The sequence below is a fragment of the Monodon monoceros genome, unplaced genomic scaffold, assembly GCF_005190385.1.
Source record: "Monodon monoceros isolate NGI ecotype Baffin Bay Population unplaced genomic scaffold, NGI_Narwhal_1 Super_Scaffold_9, whole genome shotgun sequence".
Classification (NCBI taxonomy): domain Eukaryota; kingdom Metazoa; phylum Chordata; class Mammalia; order Artiodactyla; family Monodontidae; genus Monodon; species Monodon monoceros.
Window position 1 is genome coordinate 55452458 of NW_021703786.1, and position 16620 is coordinate 55469077.

Sequence of the window (16620 nt, forward strand, 5' to 3'; positions counted from 1 at the left end):
ATATTTAGAACTAATGTGAGAAGCATGGATTTTATTTTATTTTTTGGGCCTATTGCCTAATACAAAGTGCGAATTGTGGTAAACATTACAATTAGAGTATTTCTTGCTTGCCCACTATATTAGGAGGGAGTTCCCTTGAAAACTTTCCTGTTAGAACAAGCTTGAGTCATGATGGTTGACAGCCTTACTTTTTCCGGACTCCATCATGGAGTATCAAAATCTTGGTTTTTGTCAAGTCATGATGCTTTGTGAGAGAAGTGATAACTAGTGATGATTGCTAAGATTATCACTACAAACTTGAAGAGGCTGTCCAGTGTTTGAGTGGTAGAATAGTTATTAACAGTTGGAAGTGGGACACATAGCGCAAAGTTATTTTAACAGGTCCTGAATCCCTTAAAGTAGCATTCCCTCCTAAGGATCACACTGGAGCTTTGACAGGGTTATGTTTCCTGAATGGCTTTGTAGAATTATTTATCCCTAACACACCCATCAGCTGAGGCCCTCCACAGGCCTAAAGTTTATTGAAAGACTTTTGACTTTATAGTTATCAGTAACTTGGTCATTTGATTTTAGTTTGTGGCAGGTAAATGCACAGACAGGCATGTTTAATATTTTCACATAACATAGTTCCTGGCATGGGGCTTACCACCACAACTGGAAGAACTTGTTTGAATTTTGCATTAACCAAGTGACAGCAACAGAAATCTCAGTGTATGTGGGTAAGGGAAATTCTAACTGGTAGAATGAAAAGGCACATTTAAAATCAAAAGAGAGGAATCTATTCTTATGATACACATGGGACATGTGCTGCATGATCATTTTACTTTTTCTTGTTTAGAGTTTTTTTTTAAAGCTCTCTAGAATTTGTCTTTTGCTAACTGTTTGAGTTTGTAGTTGGTCTTGTGAGGGTGAAATTTCCCTTAGTTTTCATTTTTTGTCAGAATTTTAAGAGAGTTTGCATTTTCCTCTCCCAGTGAAGCGTGACATTCAGGAGAATGATGAGGAGGCAGTGCAGGTCAAAGAGCAGAGCATCCTGGAACTGGGGTCTCTCCTGGCGAAGACTGGACAAGCTGCAGGTAAGTGCTACAAGTGAATTGCTTTCTTTTACGTGAAATGCTGCGTGAAATTTTTTTTTTTTTGGTTGGAGTGAGGGAACATAGGAATGCATCCATACAGTTTATTGGTAGTGTAATTCAATTTTATTGCCAACTTGTTGAGCTTTAGCTTTCTATCAGGAAGTTAAGAGACCTTTACACTCACTTCTTTCATTGAAGACTTTTGTTCTGCAGATGAGGGAAAAAAATCCTGTTCCCACTATATTGTGACCTGTGATTTGTTTCTCGTTCGGCTTTTCACTGCATTCCCTTACATGTGGGCAGTAGCAGCCTTCGGTGATTTCATGGAGCTGCTGTGATGTATTTAAGGTGGATAGTGACTCTAGGCCCCTGACTTCAAAATGACTAGGCATTTTGTGTCCAAGGAAGTGGCTTTGCTGTCTGATACACAATGAGTAAGACATTAAATGGAGAGAACCTTCCCAGGATTTCTCCACTGGCACCTAGGGCTTTGTGCCTGTTGTTGCCCAAACATTCTAGTTGTAATTGAACCATTGACTTTGCAAGCTCGAGATGATATTCTGATGATGGGTGTGTCCTTAGAAGGAGAGAGTCTTGTTGACAAGGAAGGGCTTTTGACCAGTAAAGTGACAATAGTATTTAGAGAGTAGCCTGCTTAAACTTAAAATGGATGAATTTTGTCAACTTTAAAGTGAATTTAGGGCTTATCTGATTAGAATGGATTAAACATGGTTGATCTCGTGAATTACTTTCCCCAAAATTATGTTGTTATCCAAAAGGATGATACGTGTAAGTTAGCAAAATTTCTTGAACTTGAAAACAAAGATCTTTTCCAGTTAAGGATGATAACTTATTAATTATTAGGCTCAGTCAATAGAAAGTTGAATAAAGTTGTATGAAATTGGGAGGATGTATTTATATGGATCTTGTACCTTATTTAAAATATCATTAAAAATATCTATAATGAGAAAAACCGTTTTTGAGTGCTTATTATGAACTAGTTATTGTTTTAAGCCCAAACAGGATTTAGCTTATTGAATCCTCGAAACAACTTGGTAAGGTATATACTATTACCTATTTTATACCTGAGGAAACTGAGCACAGAAAAGTTAAATATCTTATTTAAGGGCACTCAGCTAGTATGGGAGACTCAGAATTTGAATCCATGTAGTCCTATTTCAGAGCTCATGACCTTGAAGTATTTGCTTTCCATAGTTATCCACTTATGAGTTATCAGTGGTAGGTGGTGGTTTTTTCATTTTAGGCTGACTTCTCTCCTATTTAACATGTTTATGGATTCTTTTGCCTGTCAGTTAATGTGAGCTTGGTCCACATGAAATATAATTAATAAGGTAATTTTCCTGAAAGAATTAGAAAACCTTTTGATCATTAGTCCACATGAAATATAATTAATAAGGTAATTTTCCTGAAAGAATTAGAAAACCAGGTGAAATGATTTTTTTTTTTTTTTTTGGCCGCTCTGTATGGCTCTTGAGACCTTAGTTACCTGAACAGGGATTGAACCTGGGCCCTTGGCAGTGAGAGCCCGGAGTCCTAACCACTGGACTGCCAGGGAATTCCCTGAAATGAGTTTTCTGTTGTTGAACGATCCAGATGTCTCTTTTTCTCAAGTAGAATGGATAATTAAAAACAGCATGTAGTATAGTCAGTGTTTCAGAAAATTTGTCCAAAAATGTTACTGCTTTGCTTGAAATTACTATTTCATGCTTTACTCTCTCCTTATTTCTTGCCCTCCCCTCCCTGTGACCTACCTGAGAAGTTGAGAAGTGTACAGGGAAACTTATTGGAATTTAACAGGTGAATCATAAGAACTTTAAAAAACATTTCCAGGTTACTTATCATTGTTTTCTAAGAAAGACTTTGACAAGTATAGTAAGGAAGTTTCGGGGCCTACATTCATTTACCTATCTTTGCTATTAATAATTGATCAGTTTGTGTTGTTTCCTTTGATTTTTGGGTTCCCTGAGAACAGAAAATATTTCTGTTCCATTGATTTCCAATTTTGTTTTGTTATGCATTTAATATAGGGCTAGCACTGTGCTAAGTACTCTACTCAAAAAGTTTAAGGTAGGGTCCCTGATGGACATCAGTCACTTGGGAATTAGTGAATAAGACAGTGTCTGATGCAGAATAGTGATTGAAAGTAGTGGTGTTCGTCATCAGACATGATGCCTAGGCTCAGGATCTGCAGATTTCATAGCCTGAGACTCTTAATGGAGTGTGTTGAGTTCTGTGAGATTCTGAAAAGGAAGTTCTGGTCACACAGTTGCAAATAATTTCAGTAAGAATAGAAGAACTCAATATGATTCTATAAGAATTAAAAAAAAAAATCAGTGTGAAAATATAAAGAAACGGAATATAACCAAGAACGACTAAGAAACAGTAATAGACTAAAATGAAAAATGAACTGAGTCTTTGGCAACTAAGAGGTCATTTGTTTTTCTGTTAGAAGAATAACTTGGAGAAGATACTGTAATGCTAGCAAGTGCTGGAGAGAAGGGCAGACTCCTTAGCTCATGTTTCACTTCTGCCTTTTCCAGGAAGGAAAATGATTTTCAAAAAGAAAAAGATAGAAATAACATCAGAAAGAGAGAATTAAAGCTAAGGTAGGTGAGAGAAGAGAGAGCAGGTAGTCTTTTTTTTAAATAAGTTCAAGTTTCTAGGTTCTGACAACTTCTGTCTTTCAATATCAAAAGAATAGTTGTAGCAGATATATTTATAGAGCCACTATTATTCTGAGAAAAATCATGGAGGGTGGAGAGGTATAAGGAAACTGAGGATGGGCAAAACATTATTCCACTTTTCAAAAAGATAATGAAAAGAATAAATTCTAGACACTGTAAACTGGTAATCATCAGTAAAGTTCCAGGACAGATTATTTGATAAGTAGGTTTTAAGCACATAAAGCAGTGAGTTTATTAAGAAAAGGTTATTCCAAACTCACCTTGGTTCTCTTTGGTTAGCCTTATCAGACAGCAGATTTGCAGGGTTCCACAGGCAATGGCTTGCTAAGTGTCTTTGTAAATAAAGTTTTGTTGGAACATAGCCATACCCATTTGTTTACATACTGCCCATGACTGCTTCTGTACTACACTGGCTGAGTTGAGTACCTGCCGCTGAGACCATATAGCCCACAAAGCCAAAAATATTTACTGTCTGGTCCTTCACAGAAAAAGTTTGCCAACCCCTGGGATAGGAAGAACGATATAGACAACATAACTGATGTAAGCAGGGTCTTTGAACATTTGCCATGACAAATGGATCATTTGTCAACCTGGAGGGAAGTCTCTAGCATCATTCATAGGGATCTGTCCTTGTTCTTCTGGTCAGTATCTGGCAGTAGAGCTAAAGCCATATCAGAAGGTGTGCTTATTTTTGTAGATGATTCAGTACAGTAGAGAACAGAATTAAGATTCAGAGTTATGTCAAAGCCAGCAAGATTAAATTCAGTGTGGAAAGTATAAAGTTATATACTTAAACTATTTTATCAAAACAGAAGAACGTGGGGAATTACCTCTCTATGCAAAAAGACCTTATGGACTCAGTCTGAACAAAGAGTGCTATTAGCAAAAGCAAAACATGCTTCTTGTGTTACATGTGGCAGTCCAATCAGGAGAATTAAGCCATGACTACTGGTCTGACCCTACATGGAATGTTGATTCAGTTCTGGGGACCACAAGTGGCACATTTGCAAACTAGAGTTAATTCAGAGGAGGGCAACTAAGGTGACAAGGAGTCTAGAAACCAGGACATTGGAGGAACAGTTGAAATAGTTAAAGCTGTTTAGCTTGGAGAAAGGGAAAGTTAGGGAGATATGAGTGATAGTTACCTTCAAATATTTGAAGCCACGTGGAAAGAGGGTATAGACTCATGTTTCAGAAAAGAACAATTTAGTTTGACCAACACTGGAATCGTCTACTTTCTGAATATTTCTGTCACTAGGGAGTGTTTAGATTTGTTCAAGCATAGAGGGAAATGCTGTTTCAGAAGGGACATTGCACTAGACTGCTTTTAAAAAACTATGATTATATAACATAATTGAAGTTTGCATAAATGCATAAGTAATTTGAGGGAGATAAATCAGTGTAGCCTGGCATTGGCATGGAAGACTCACTAGGACTTCAGCTGGACCTAAAAGGATATCTAAGATCTACATAGGTCGAAGTGATGGGGAGGGATTCCAGGTGGAAATGCAGCATGAGCGAGGCATGAAAGCAGGCGTGTGTGTAGTCAGTACAGGAGTGAATGCAGTGGCAGAATTGGAAAAAAATCTTAGACGGTGGGATTCACAGGTCAGTACTGGGGAGTGAAGGGAAAGATGAACTTTTCCACTCTGCGTCAGGTTCCTTTTATACCTGACACAGTCTCATGTATCCTGTGACTGCGCAGGCAGATGAGGATTCAAGACCCTGAATTAGCGTTCTCGGGAGGGGGAGGCTTGCTTGCCCTGAATTCGAGTTCTCAGGAGGATGAGTCTACAGTTGGAGGCAGTGGCACCAAAGTAATTTTAACCTACATTCCAAAAGAACTTCCTTAGTTGTTTAGTTGACATATTCTCTAATTTTCACGTTTGTTTCTAAAGGTGCTCCCTTAGATTACTGTGCCACCCTTTTTTCTTATATAAGGGGTGGGGGGAACCTCTGTGGTTGACGGCTTTTTTGTCATAGTTTAAGACTTAGGTTTTGCCGATTAATGAGGAATTTTCAAAGGTTATAGTATAACTTTAAGGGACAAACACCCTAACTTTTATGTGAAAAGTTGATTCAGAAGAGTGCCATGGAAATTATATTGGTGAAAGACTAAGCTGGGCGTTACTTCAGGAAGGGAGGAAAAAAGGAACCTGGAATTGAAAAATCTCTGTTTAAGGGGAACTCCTGAGACAGACTTGGTTGGAAATTAGGAAAAAAAAAAAATTTAACTCCTCTAACCTGATAAATTTGGTAGCGGTGGGGAAGTAATTTTGTCTAAGGTGGAAGAGGCATAGCATATTTTGTATTCTAGAAAACTGTTTTCTCAGAGTGTGAGCACTTTGCTGTACTCATGAGGCAGACACACATGAGCTTTTCCCAGGACCCTCACAGTAATCCAGAGGCTGAGTGGGGAATGGGATACAGATTTGGTATATGTTGTTAACTTTTTTGCTACTCCATTACCTGCCAAGAATGCTTTAAATTCCTACTAAGTTTCATTTTGACTGATTCCAGACATAATTACTGGTTTTATGATCTTGGGTCATTTTTTAATGGGTATTTTGTCCCTAATATTGATGTGTACTTTTTCCTGTCTGAATTGCCTTTCACACAGAGCTTGGAGGACTGCTGAAGTATGTGCGACCCTTCTTGAATTCCATCAGCAAGGCTAAAGCAGCTCGTCTGGTCCGATCTCTTCTTGATCTGTTTCTTGATATGGAAGCAGCTACAGGACAGGAGGTAAGCTACTTTAATGACAGAAGGTAGACAACATGGAGCAAAGTGTTGTTTCAGTGAAAGAAATGCCTGCCTGCATTGTGGTACTAATGTGGAAGGGACAACTGGGAGGACAGCGCAGGACTTATCATGTCAGTTTCTCTTTGTTACAGGGCATTTGATACTTTGGGTCTGTTCCATGCTTTGCTTTGTAAGTGGAGATTGTCAGTGGTCCCTGGAATCCTCATTACATCAGGGTCACAAACTGATTCTTGTCTTTGAGGTATTGTATTGCCACACCTTTGTAATGTTTTCTGTGTCTGTGGTACCTTTCATTCTGTGTCACAAAGCTCCTTGTGAGCACTAATTAAGTCTTGTGGCATCCCTTCTTGGCATGTCTTGTACTGCATTTATGCCTTTATTGAGGGGTGAGCATCCATCTGTTTTCGTCTTGTGTGTGCAGAAGTGACTGGTATACCTGTACATGTCATCTGTGAGTTCAGACTAGACCCTGAGCTGCACTGAAGAGTGCCTCTTTGGAATCACTGAGCCTCTTCCCATTCTTCAAAGGTAGCTGTATTGTCTGCAATTCAGGAGAAGGAGACGCTACCAAAGTTAAAATTCATTCTGTAAAAAGTGGCAGATTCAAGCAGGGTATATGGTGGTTGCTTGAATCTGTTTGTAGGAAGACTATAGTTGTTGTCTTTTCTGTAGATTTATTGATCAGCACTCACTAGTGCCTGCTATGTGTTAGGCACTGTTATAGATACTGGGGATTCATTTGTAATAGCATACAGTTGTTGCTCTCATGAGAATTATATTTTAACGATGAAGGCAGGTAATAAACAAATATATAAAACGTCAGATGGTATAAAGGCAGGGATAGGAATTGGTAGTTGTTTATTTTATATATATATACACACACACATATATATATATATATATTTCATTGTTTGCCATAGCCTCTGTGGGTGTAAAAGATATGAAGGGGCTTAGTGGCATATTGAGTAAATAATGGGGAACTCCAGAAACCTAGGACATATGGATCTCACTTTAAAATCATGTAAAATGGTTTTACAAAAACCATTTTGTAAAATCTGGTTTCTTGCCCTAATGATTCTTTGAAACCTAGTTTAAACACCATAAACTAACTTCATTGTAGAAAATTCATCTGTAGTGAATTCTTCAAATTCATTTGTTTCTGGGAGAACTGTGTTTCATGACAGTAGATCAAAAATAGATATGTAGATAGCTGCCTTTTGAACCAAAGCATTAAAATTATTTTTATGAATAATTTAAAAGAAAAAGTGATTTTTCTAAGGAGTACTACTCTTATATCTAACCCTAATTTTTTTTTTAAATTGTATTTGTTCTCATGAAAAAGTGACACCCCATCTTTTGTTTGAATTAGGATGCCTTGTTCTTTTTTCCTTGGCTACGCCGTGCGGCATGTGGGATCTTAGTTCCCCAACTAGGGGTCGAACCCGCGCCCCCTGCATTGGAAGAAGCGTGGATGGAGTCTTAACCACTGGACCGCTAGGGAAGTCCCCTAGGATGCCTTAGAATGGGCTGACCAATAAGTATTAGCTTGAAACAGACTAATAAATGTTACTTGGAACATTTTAGGCAGAAAAAACTAATTATCCAAGCTGCTGCTTTGACACTGAAGTCTTGGAATTTGTCCCTTCCCATAACATAGAGCTGACTCTGGATAGAACTGCAGTTGTTTAATGATCAGTTCTACTCCTTTATCTAAATTATTGAAATCATAATTTAGTGCTCTCCTGTAATTGGCTAGTGGGTTTTACTGGCCTTTGTCATGTATTCCATGTCTGGAGAGGCCCTCCTTTTAACTGTGTGTGTACATTGCTATTGTTCATTGCACGTTACTTTTTTGTCAACTAGAAACCTTTCTTCCTTATCTTAGGGTGAAAGGAAACACTCTCAGGTACTGTGTCATTTTATTGTCAGTGTCACCTTAGTGCTGAGTAAGAGCTGTTGGTTTCTTTTGTTTTTGATGTTTAGTAGTGTAGCTTTTTTTTTTTTTTTAAAGATTTAATTTTATTTATTTTTGGCTGCGTTGGTTCTTCGTTGCTGTGTGCAGGCTTTCTCTAACTGTGGTGAGCGGTGCTACTCTTCCTTGTGGTGCGTGGGCTTCTCATTGCAGTGGCTTCTCTTGTTGCATAGCACGGGCTCTAGGCGCGCAGGCTTCAGTAGTTGTAGCTCACGGGCTCTAGAGCACAGGCTCAGTAGTTGTGGCGCACGGGCTTAGTTGCTCCGTGGTATGTGGGGTCTTCCAGGACCAGGGATTGAACCTGTTTCCCCTGCATTGGCAGGTGGATTCTTATCCACTGTGCCACCAGGGGAGTCACAGTAGTTTAGCTTTTTATCAAGAGCGGGAGTCTTAATCCACTTAGCAGGTCTTCTTTCAGTAATTTTTGTGGATTATAGGTTATTTGCTTGTTTTGGAATAAATTATCAATCATCCAGATGGTGCTACTTGCACCTCAAATTCAACATGGCAACATCAACATCCAGCCATTTATTAAATTCTGTCAGTGCAACTTTCTTCAATCTCTGTTCTCCACCTCTTTTTATATTTGTTCTCTATGTACAGCTGCCGTCTAGTTTGGGTTCTAATTCTTCTCTTTTTTTTTGAGGTATTGTTATATACAGTGGGTTCTAATTCTTTCTTTTTTTTTTGTTTTTTAACATCTTTATTGGAGTATAATTGCTTTACGAATTATTTCTTACTTAGACTACTGCAAAAGCCTCGTACCACCATTTTGAGAGATATCCCCACCAAGTAACCCTCTGAACATTTTATTCCCCTCTCTGTTCACCTGTAACTTGAGCCTTCAGTGACTCTCTGTTGCCTACAGAATTAGGTATTACATGTTTTTCTACAATACAGCTTAGCATGACAGTCTGATCTCCTAGTACTCTATGAAATGTACCAAACATGCCAGCCTTGTTGGATACTTGCTGAGCAAGTCCTGTACACTCTTCATGATAGTACCTTTCCCTTCTGTAGTTCCATGTCAAGTACCACCTCCTCTGAAATCTTCCCTTGTTGACGTCACTGTGATCTTAACTCTTCAGTGATCCACATTATATTTTGTACATGTTATATTTTTGATTATGCCTTGTATGATGATTACCTGAACATTTGCTTTATTTTCTTTCCTTTTTAAAATTTTTTTAAAAAATAAATTTATTTATTTATTTTTGGCTGCTTTGGGTCTTTGTTGCTGCATGCAGGCTTTCTCTAGTTGTGGCGAGCGGGGGCTTCTCTTCATTGTGGTGCACGGGCTTCTCATTGCGGTGGCTTCTCTTGTTGCAGAGCATGGGCTCTAGGTGCATGGGCTTCAGTAGTTGTGGCACGCGTGCTCAGTAGTTGTGGCTTGAGGCTATAGAGTACAGGCTCAGTAGTTGTGGAGCATGGGCTTAGTTGCTCCACGGCATGTGGGATCTTCCTGGACCAGGGCTTGAACCTGTGTCCCCTGCATTGGCAGGCGGATTCTTAACCACTGTGCCACCAGGGAAGTCCCTTGCTTTATTTTATTTACTGTAATATAGTCTCATTTGGGTGAAACCCTATATCCCTTGTAGTACCACAGTGCCTTTCTCATTCCTAATTCATGGCTATTCCTTAACCATGGCTGCCTCTGACCTCACCTACCATATACTTTCTTTACAGCTGTAACACTGGCCTTTTGCCTTAGCTTTAAACTGTTCTAGCTTTGGGGCATTTTTATACATCTGACTTTTTTTTTTTGCCGCACTGCATTGCTTGTGGGATCTTAGTTCCCTGACCAGGAATCGAACCTGTGCCCCCTGCAATGGAAGCACTGAGTCCTAACCACTGTACCGCCAGGGAAGTCCCGCTCTCAGCCTGATCTTAACACGGCTTTTTTCTTCACATCATTTTCAAGTCTTTGCTTACATCTCATTTCCTCAGAGACCTTCTGTTATCACCTTATCTAAAATACCTGTCTCTGCTTTCTTCGTATTTATTTTACTTATTAACATCCGTTTCCTACTTAGAGTGTAAGTTTCATGAGGTTAGGTACTGTGTCCTATTTACTGCTGCACCCTCTGCACTTAGAGTAGTTTGGCCCAGAGAAGCTACATAACTAGTATTTGTTGAGGGAATGTATGGATTATGCCTTCCGGATGGTAGGTGCTCAGGAGATACTTTGTTGAATTAAGACTTAAGTTTATTGACTTGAGATATAAGCACGGGGTATTGTTACTACATTTGTTTATGTGACTCAAGGCCTCTGACTTGGGGAAATTGGATATGGTCTTCTTCATCTTGGAAAATTCTAGTTTCTTTTAAAATTCTTTGATTGACTAATGGGAAAGGATAGAGGAGCAAGTCATAGGTGGATCACTGTCAGAGTACTGTTGAGGCCTGAGGCAAAATATGAAGTGTTAGGAGAGCTAGAGTATTGGGGAGTTTAACCAAGAGCTAGAGTATTGGGGAGTTTAACACCAAGAGTATGGGGGAGGGGATTTTCCTTGCCTTTTTGTATTTGGGGACTGACCATAAGTCAGATCTACAGAACAATCTTCAGCTTGCTGTATTCCGAAAGCTGGTATGATTCAGGTTAGGTTCTGGTCATTTGCAATTTGCAGTACTAAAGTTTAGAGCCTAGGAAGTGAGGCTATATGGGTGGGGTGGGGGACTGAGGATTGGGGTGGTTAGCAAGGGGAGAGGAGTAGAGAGTTGGGGTGAAGAGAGGAGCAAGAAGAGTGAACCAGATCCCTGCCAAATAGTGAACTGAAATTCCAGAGTTCATTCTACCTTCTAGGGATCTCTAGGCAGTTTCTATGGGAAGCCATTTTTTGGTATAGTCTATCCAGCTAAAACACAATAGGACATTTTAAGAAACGTTACATCAAAAATCCTGTTAATGAAACAATTATTTCAAGGGAAGAAAGGGAGTTTGTGCTAGAGAATTTCAGACTTAGAATGGTAGTTAATTTTTCCCCTTAGGAATTTAGGTAATAAAGGCATATAAAAAATGGTTAAGTGTATTTATTTAAAGCTTAAAAAATACCTAATCTTGACCATGTCAAGCTTTTGTACTCAAGTAGGGCTTCCTCCAGAAGCATGGGCTTCTTGTGTATTCTTATCCCCTTTATCAGTCATCATTAGCATTAACAAAGGACAAAACCTCTCAAGCTATGTAGCAAGGGCAGTGGCCTTTAAAATTTTTTCTTAAAACTAAAGCACTGGTTTCACCAATTATAGTCCCAGATATTGCAAAGCATGTACCCTGTAATTGATAACAGATAGGCAGTTCATGTTGTACAAATTCCCCGCTGTAGGAGAAATGTCTGTATTGACCTGAGTTTATTAAGGCTGGGTTGAGGTAGGGTCAAGTTGTGGTCCCAACAGCTGAATAAATGACCTTGGGTGAGTCACTTAACATCTGGACTGTCAGGGAAATGAGGACAGGTTGAGACGCTAGAGTAGAACTCAGTGTTTCTTAATTAGGGATATACATCAGAGTGGCCAACCTTTTATTCCAGACTACTGGATCAGGAGCCTAGGCGTTCATTTCTGCATTGTTTGAAAAAGCTTGCTGAGTAAAACTGATGGTAAGCATTTCTTACTTAGCCCCCGAAGACACATAGCACTGAAGATTTTTATTCTCGTTGCTAAAAATGTTCAGCAAAATATTTGCAGTTCCATTCGTGTGATGTACAGAGATATTACTTTGAGTTTGGCTTTTTAGAACAAAACTCAAAACTGTGAAATTGTGATTGGCTTGCTTTTATTTTAGGTTTTGTAGAATTTACTGTATGAGGGCAGTTGAGTTTAGAGTTGGGGATTAAGTAGCCACTAGGGGGCTCTAGTGAGTTACAAAGATTTCATTGACTTACTGGTGAATCCTCCAAATACCATGTAATGTCATCCATTTATCTAAAGGCAGGTCTGTCAATTTGGATTATGTCCCTTTACTTTTCCCTCCTTGTAACATCTCTTAAGAGAAATTGGGATTTACATAAAAACCTGTTCTTTTAGCACTTAGTTCTCTGGAAAGCTCAGTTTCTTTTTATGCTCTGATTATGAATCTTAACTCGCAGTAACAGAAGTGATACAAGATCTGAAGCTCTTAGTATGTACTTGTCAGAGCTACTATGGCAAGGGTACCTATGGCATGTAGACTGTCTAGCATAGAACACTACTTTACGTTAGTTACTTTGCATGGTACCTTACTGCTTGGGTAGCATATAGAACTGGGGTTCAAAGTGCCTTTAAAGAAAGCTTAAAAGCCCCTTAAAGTGTTAGGCTAATTCTCATTTCTTTTTACTTCCTTTAGTACAAGCTAAGTTTGCTGTATTGTGATGAGAATTGTTGGTTGCACTTCTTAGAATCTGGAAGGGAAAAGCCAGCTGGGCCTTTTGAGTCTTACAAGCAACTGTTAGGAGTTAGACACTTGTGCCTAGGCTGAGAATTTCTCCCCTTTATGACCAATATAGTCACATGAACACATTACTATTACTATTCAGGGAGAAATTTCTGCTTTAAATATTTCTCAGCCATTATAGAAATCTACATTCCAGCACTATGTATGTAGCCTGGGTCCCTCCTGGGACAGTAGAAGAGGAATCTTGAAGATGAAGCTATTTTCCAGGGGAACACAATCTAAGCACAAAGATACTTTGCGTGTAAAAAGCCAAGTTGATTTTCCATTATGCTATAATCATTACATATTGAGATACTGGGGATCAAGACATGCCACTGAGACAGTAAACATGGGTATGTAAGGAGGAGATGAAAGCTGTTCTCCAGAGCAAGGCTTGTGGGAAGAACATGAAGACATAATGTTGCACGTACTGTCTCTCCCTGTTGCAGGTCGAGTTGTGTTTAGAGTGCATCGAATGGGCCAAATCAGAGAAGAGAACTTTCTTACGCCAAGCTTTGGAGGTATGTGCCTACATTAGTACTGATTTCAGATCTCTAGGCATTTGAAGGACTGTGCATATAAGTAATACCATCGTGATCAAAAGTATTTTCAGCAACTTTGTATTATCCAGGCACCTGAAATTATTGGTAGCAGTGTCCCACTCATGAGAATTGCTCTGGTTGAAGTTTTGAGACAGACCTGCTGCTTGGCTCAGAAAAGTAAGCAGCAACGTGGTTTAGTCAGTCACTGGCTATAATAGGAGATAATATCATGGGCTAGATGATTTTTTAGGTTGAATTTGATGCTTTCATCAGGACTTGAATATTCAACAGTAACAGTTCTGTGACTGTCAATCTTTGATTTCTTTCTTTGGCTTTTTTCCTCCCCTTTCCGTCAGTCAATGCCTTTTCTCTTTCCTAGGCAAGACTGGTGTCTTTGTACTTTGATACCAAGAGGTACCAGGAAGCATTGCATTTGGGTAAGTAAGCTGGTGGAAGCTAGTAAGGCGTCTGTAGCTGGCTAAATGAATGTATTCCAAACCTGGCTACTCTTATTAGTTACATATTAATAATTTATATTCTGCCTACTTCTAAGAAGGATTTAGTGTGGCTTACATTTACTGAATCTGTCATGGAAAAATGCCATTTAGAAGTTCTAAGAAACTAACTGTCAACTTTAGAGAACAAAAGAGTCAAATTGCTCATATTTACTATCACATCTACTGTATCTGTTTATAATTCTTAAAATCTATTTTAAATATCAAGAAATTAACTGGGTGCAAATACATAGGAAACCTGAAGTGGGCCAACTAAAGGCTTTTCCTTTTGGCTTTTAAACACTGTGAAATCTTTGCCTGCTGTTTTTTTTTTTAAATTAATGGATACATCTGGACTGTTTTCCCCAGATGGAAGAACACGGCTTTCGTGATCTATTAAGTTGAAAAAGTTGCCAATATTCAATTCTTATCCTGCAAAAATGGAAATCTCATGTGGTTCAAACAACTAGTAGCATTACAAAAAATAACAGGTTTATTGAGATATAATTCACAGACCATAAAATTCACCCTTTAAAAGTGTACAATCAGCGATTTTTAGTATATTCACAGAGTTGTGCCACTGTCACCACTGTCTGATTTCAAACATTTTCATCCCCCCAGAACGTAACCTTGTACCCATTAGTTGTCTCTTCCCATTAATTCCCCATCCATCATCTCTGCCTGCCCACCTTCCCAGGCAATCAGTAACTACTTTTTGCCTCTTTAGATTTGCCTATTCTGGACATTTCACATAAATGGAATCATACAGTATGTGGTCTTTTTGATTGGCTTTTTCCCTTAGCATAATGTTTTCAAGGTTCATCTGTGTTGTAGCATATAGCAGTGCTTTTATTGATGAATAATATTCCGCTGTATAGCTGTACAAGATTTTATTCATTCATCAGTTGATGGACATTTAGATTGTTTCCACTTTTTGGCTATTATGAATACTGCTGTGAACAGGTTTTATGTGGACATGTTTTTCTTTTGGGTATAATATACCCAGAAGTAGAATTGCTGGGTCATATGGTAACTCTGTTTAGCTTTTGAGGAGCTGCCAAACTGTTTTCCAAAGTGGCTACACCATTTTACATTCTCACCAGCAATGTATGAGGAGAGTTCCAGTTTCTCCAGATCCTCACCAACATTTCCTAATATTGTCTGTCTTTTTAATTTTAGCCATCTTAGTGGGTGTGAAGTAGTATCTCATTTTGGTTTTGAGTTACATTTCCCTAATGACTAAACTAGTGATGTTGAGCAGGGGGGAAGAAGGTCTATTTGGAGAATGTTAGTATATCCAAAGCTTTTTCCTTCCCCCACCAACCCTAGTGCCTGGTGTTTCTTATGTAGTCTTGTGATTATTGGACAGGAAGAGAGTGAGATCAAGTGTCTCTCTGAACTGGATAAGTAATTTCAGCATTTTCTGGGTGGGGATTCCCACTGTATTCAAATCTTAGGAGTAAACTTATATGATTCTCAGCTGTAATGTCCTTTGTTAGCAGAAAGGCTTCAAAGAGATCTGTGTTTCTCTTTGGAAGATAGCACATTAGCAGAAAATTTAAATCTTGCAAATAACCTCTTTTTGAGTTCAGGCAGGTTTCTTTATCCTGAGTGTTCTTATGAGGGTGAGAGGGAAATATTACAATTTTAAAATATTAAGATTATGGCTAACAAAGGGGGTATATGTTTTTTCTTTCTCCAGGTTCTCAGTTGCTGCGGGAGTTGAAAAAGATGGATGACAAAGCCCTTTTGGTGGAAGTACAGCTATTAGAAAGCAAAACATACCATGCCCTGAGCAACCTGCCAAAAGCCCGAGCTGCCTTAACCTCTGCTCGAACCACAGCAAATGCCATTTACTGCCCCCCTAAATTGCAGGCCACCTTGGATATGCAGTCAGGTAACACCCCATGTTTTCTTAAAGCTCATCTTACCTCACAGGTGAAAGGACTGGGGGGTTGGGGCTGGAGAATAAAATTGGCTGTTTTGGCTCAAGCTTCCTCAGAGAAACCAGTGGAAGGTTGCCTCTCTCACTAGCTGCCCCCTCCTCTTCTCTTGCTGATAACTGCCTAAAATATACTAAGAACATGCTTAATCTGTGGTCGACCAGGCAAACTGATTGTTAGAGTCAGCACCCTAGAGAGGCTCACTTAGGTTAAAAAGCTCTCCCTTATCTTCCATCTTAGTCACTTACTCAGAATGGTAGCACTTCTCTCCAGAATTGGACTAACCCAAGTCTCTTGTCACTTGGAGACCTTTGTAAAGCATGTTGGACTTTTCTAAAGGGCCTCAGATCTAGGCTGAGGAAAGACACCCCCCCGCCCCATTTCAGTGGAGTGTAGTGGGTTGCTTTCTGATGGAGTGTGTGAATTTTGGGGCTAGGAGGCCATGGATTGGCAATAGAATACTTTTTCTTGTAGTCAGCAGCTTTTATTAGTTATAACTTATCATTATTGAAGGAGCATTATTGGAGTCAGAGGACTAACTAGTGTTACCTGGTATTACCTCTTCGCAATCTTTGTTTCCATGTAAAACTGTAAGAGGGAGATAATAGCTACCATACTTGCCTCTCAGGTATTGTAAGTATCAAATGGCATGTTTTGTTGATTCAGGTTAAAAGCAGAAGCTCTAGAAAAAAGTCTAGAAAACAACTTTTCTAGGTT

The 16620-nt window shown here is 39.0% G+C and overlaps 1 protein-coding gene across 1 annotated transcript in view; it reads left to right on the plus strand.

The window, feature by feature from the left end:
* Positions 1 to 16620, plus strand: part of PSMD11 (proteasome 26S subunit, non-ATPase 11) — a 28569-nt gene that overhangs the window by 1532 nt on the left and 10417 nt on the right. The window contains exons 2-6 of the mRNA XM_029212290.1: positions 975 to 1076; positions 6402 to 6526; positions 13374 to 13445; positions 13846 to 13903; positions 15663 to 15857. Of these exons, the coding sequence (XP_029068123.1) occupies positions 975 to 1076; positions 6402 to 6526; positions 13374 to 13445; positions 13846 to 13903; positions 15663 to 15857 (552 nt within the window). The remainder of the gene's footprint in view (positions 1 to 974; positions 1077 to 6401; positions 6527 to 13373; positions 13446 to 13845; positions 13904 to 15662; positions 15858 to 16620) is intronic.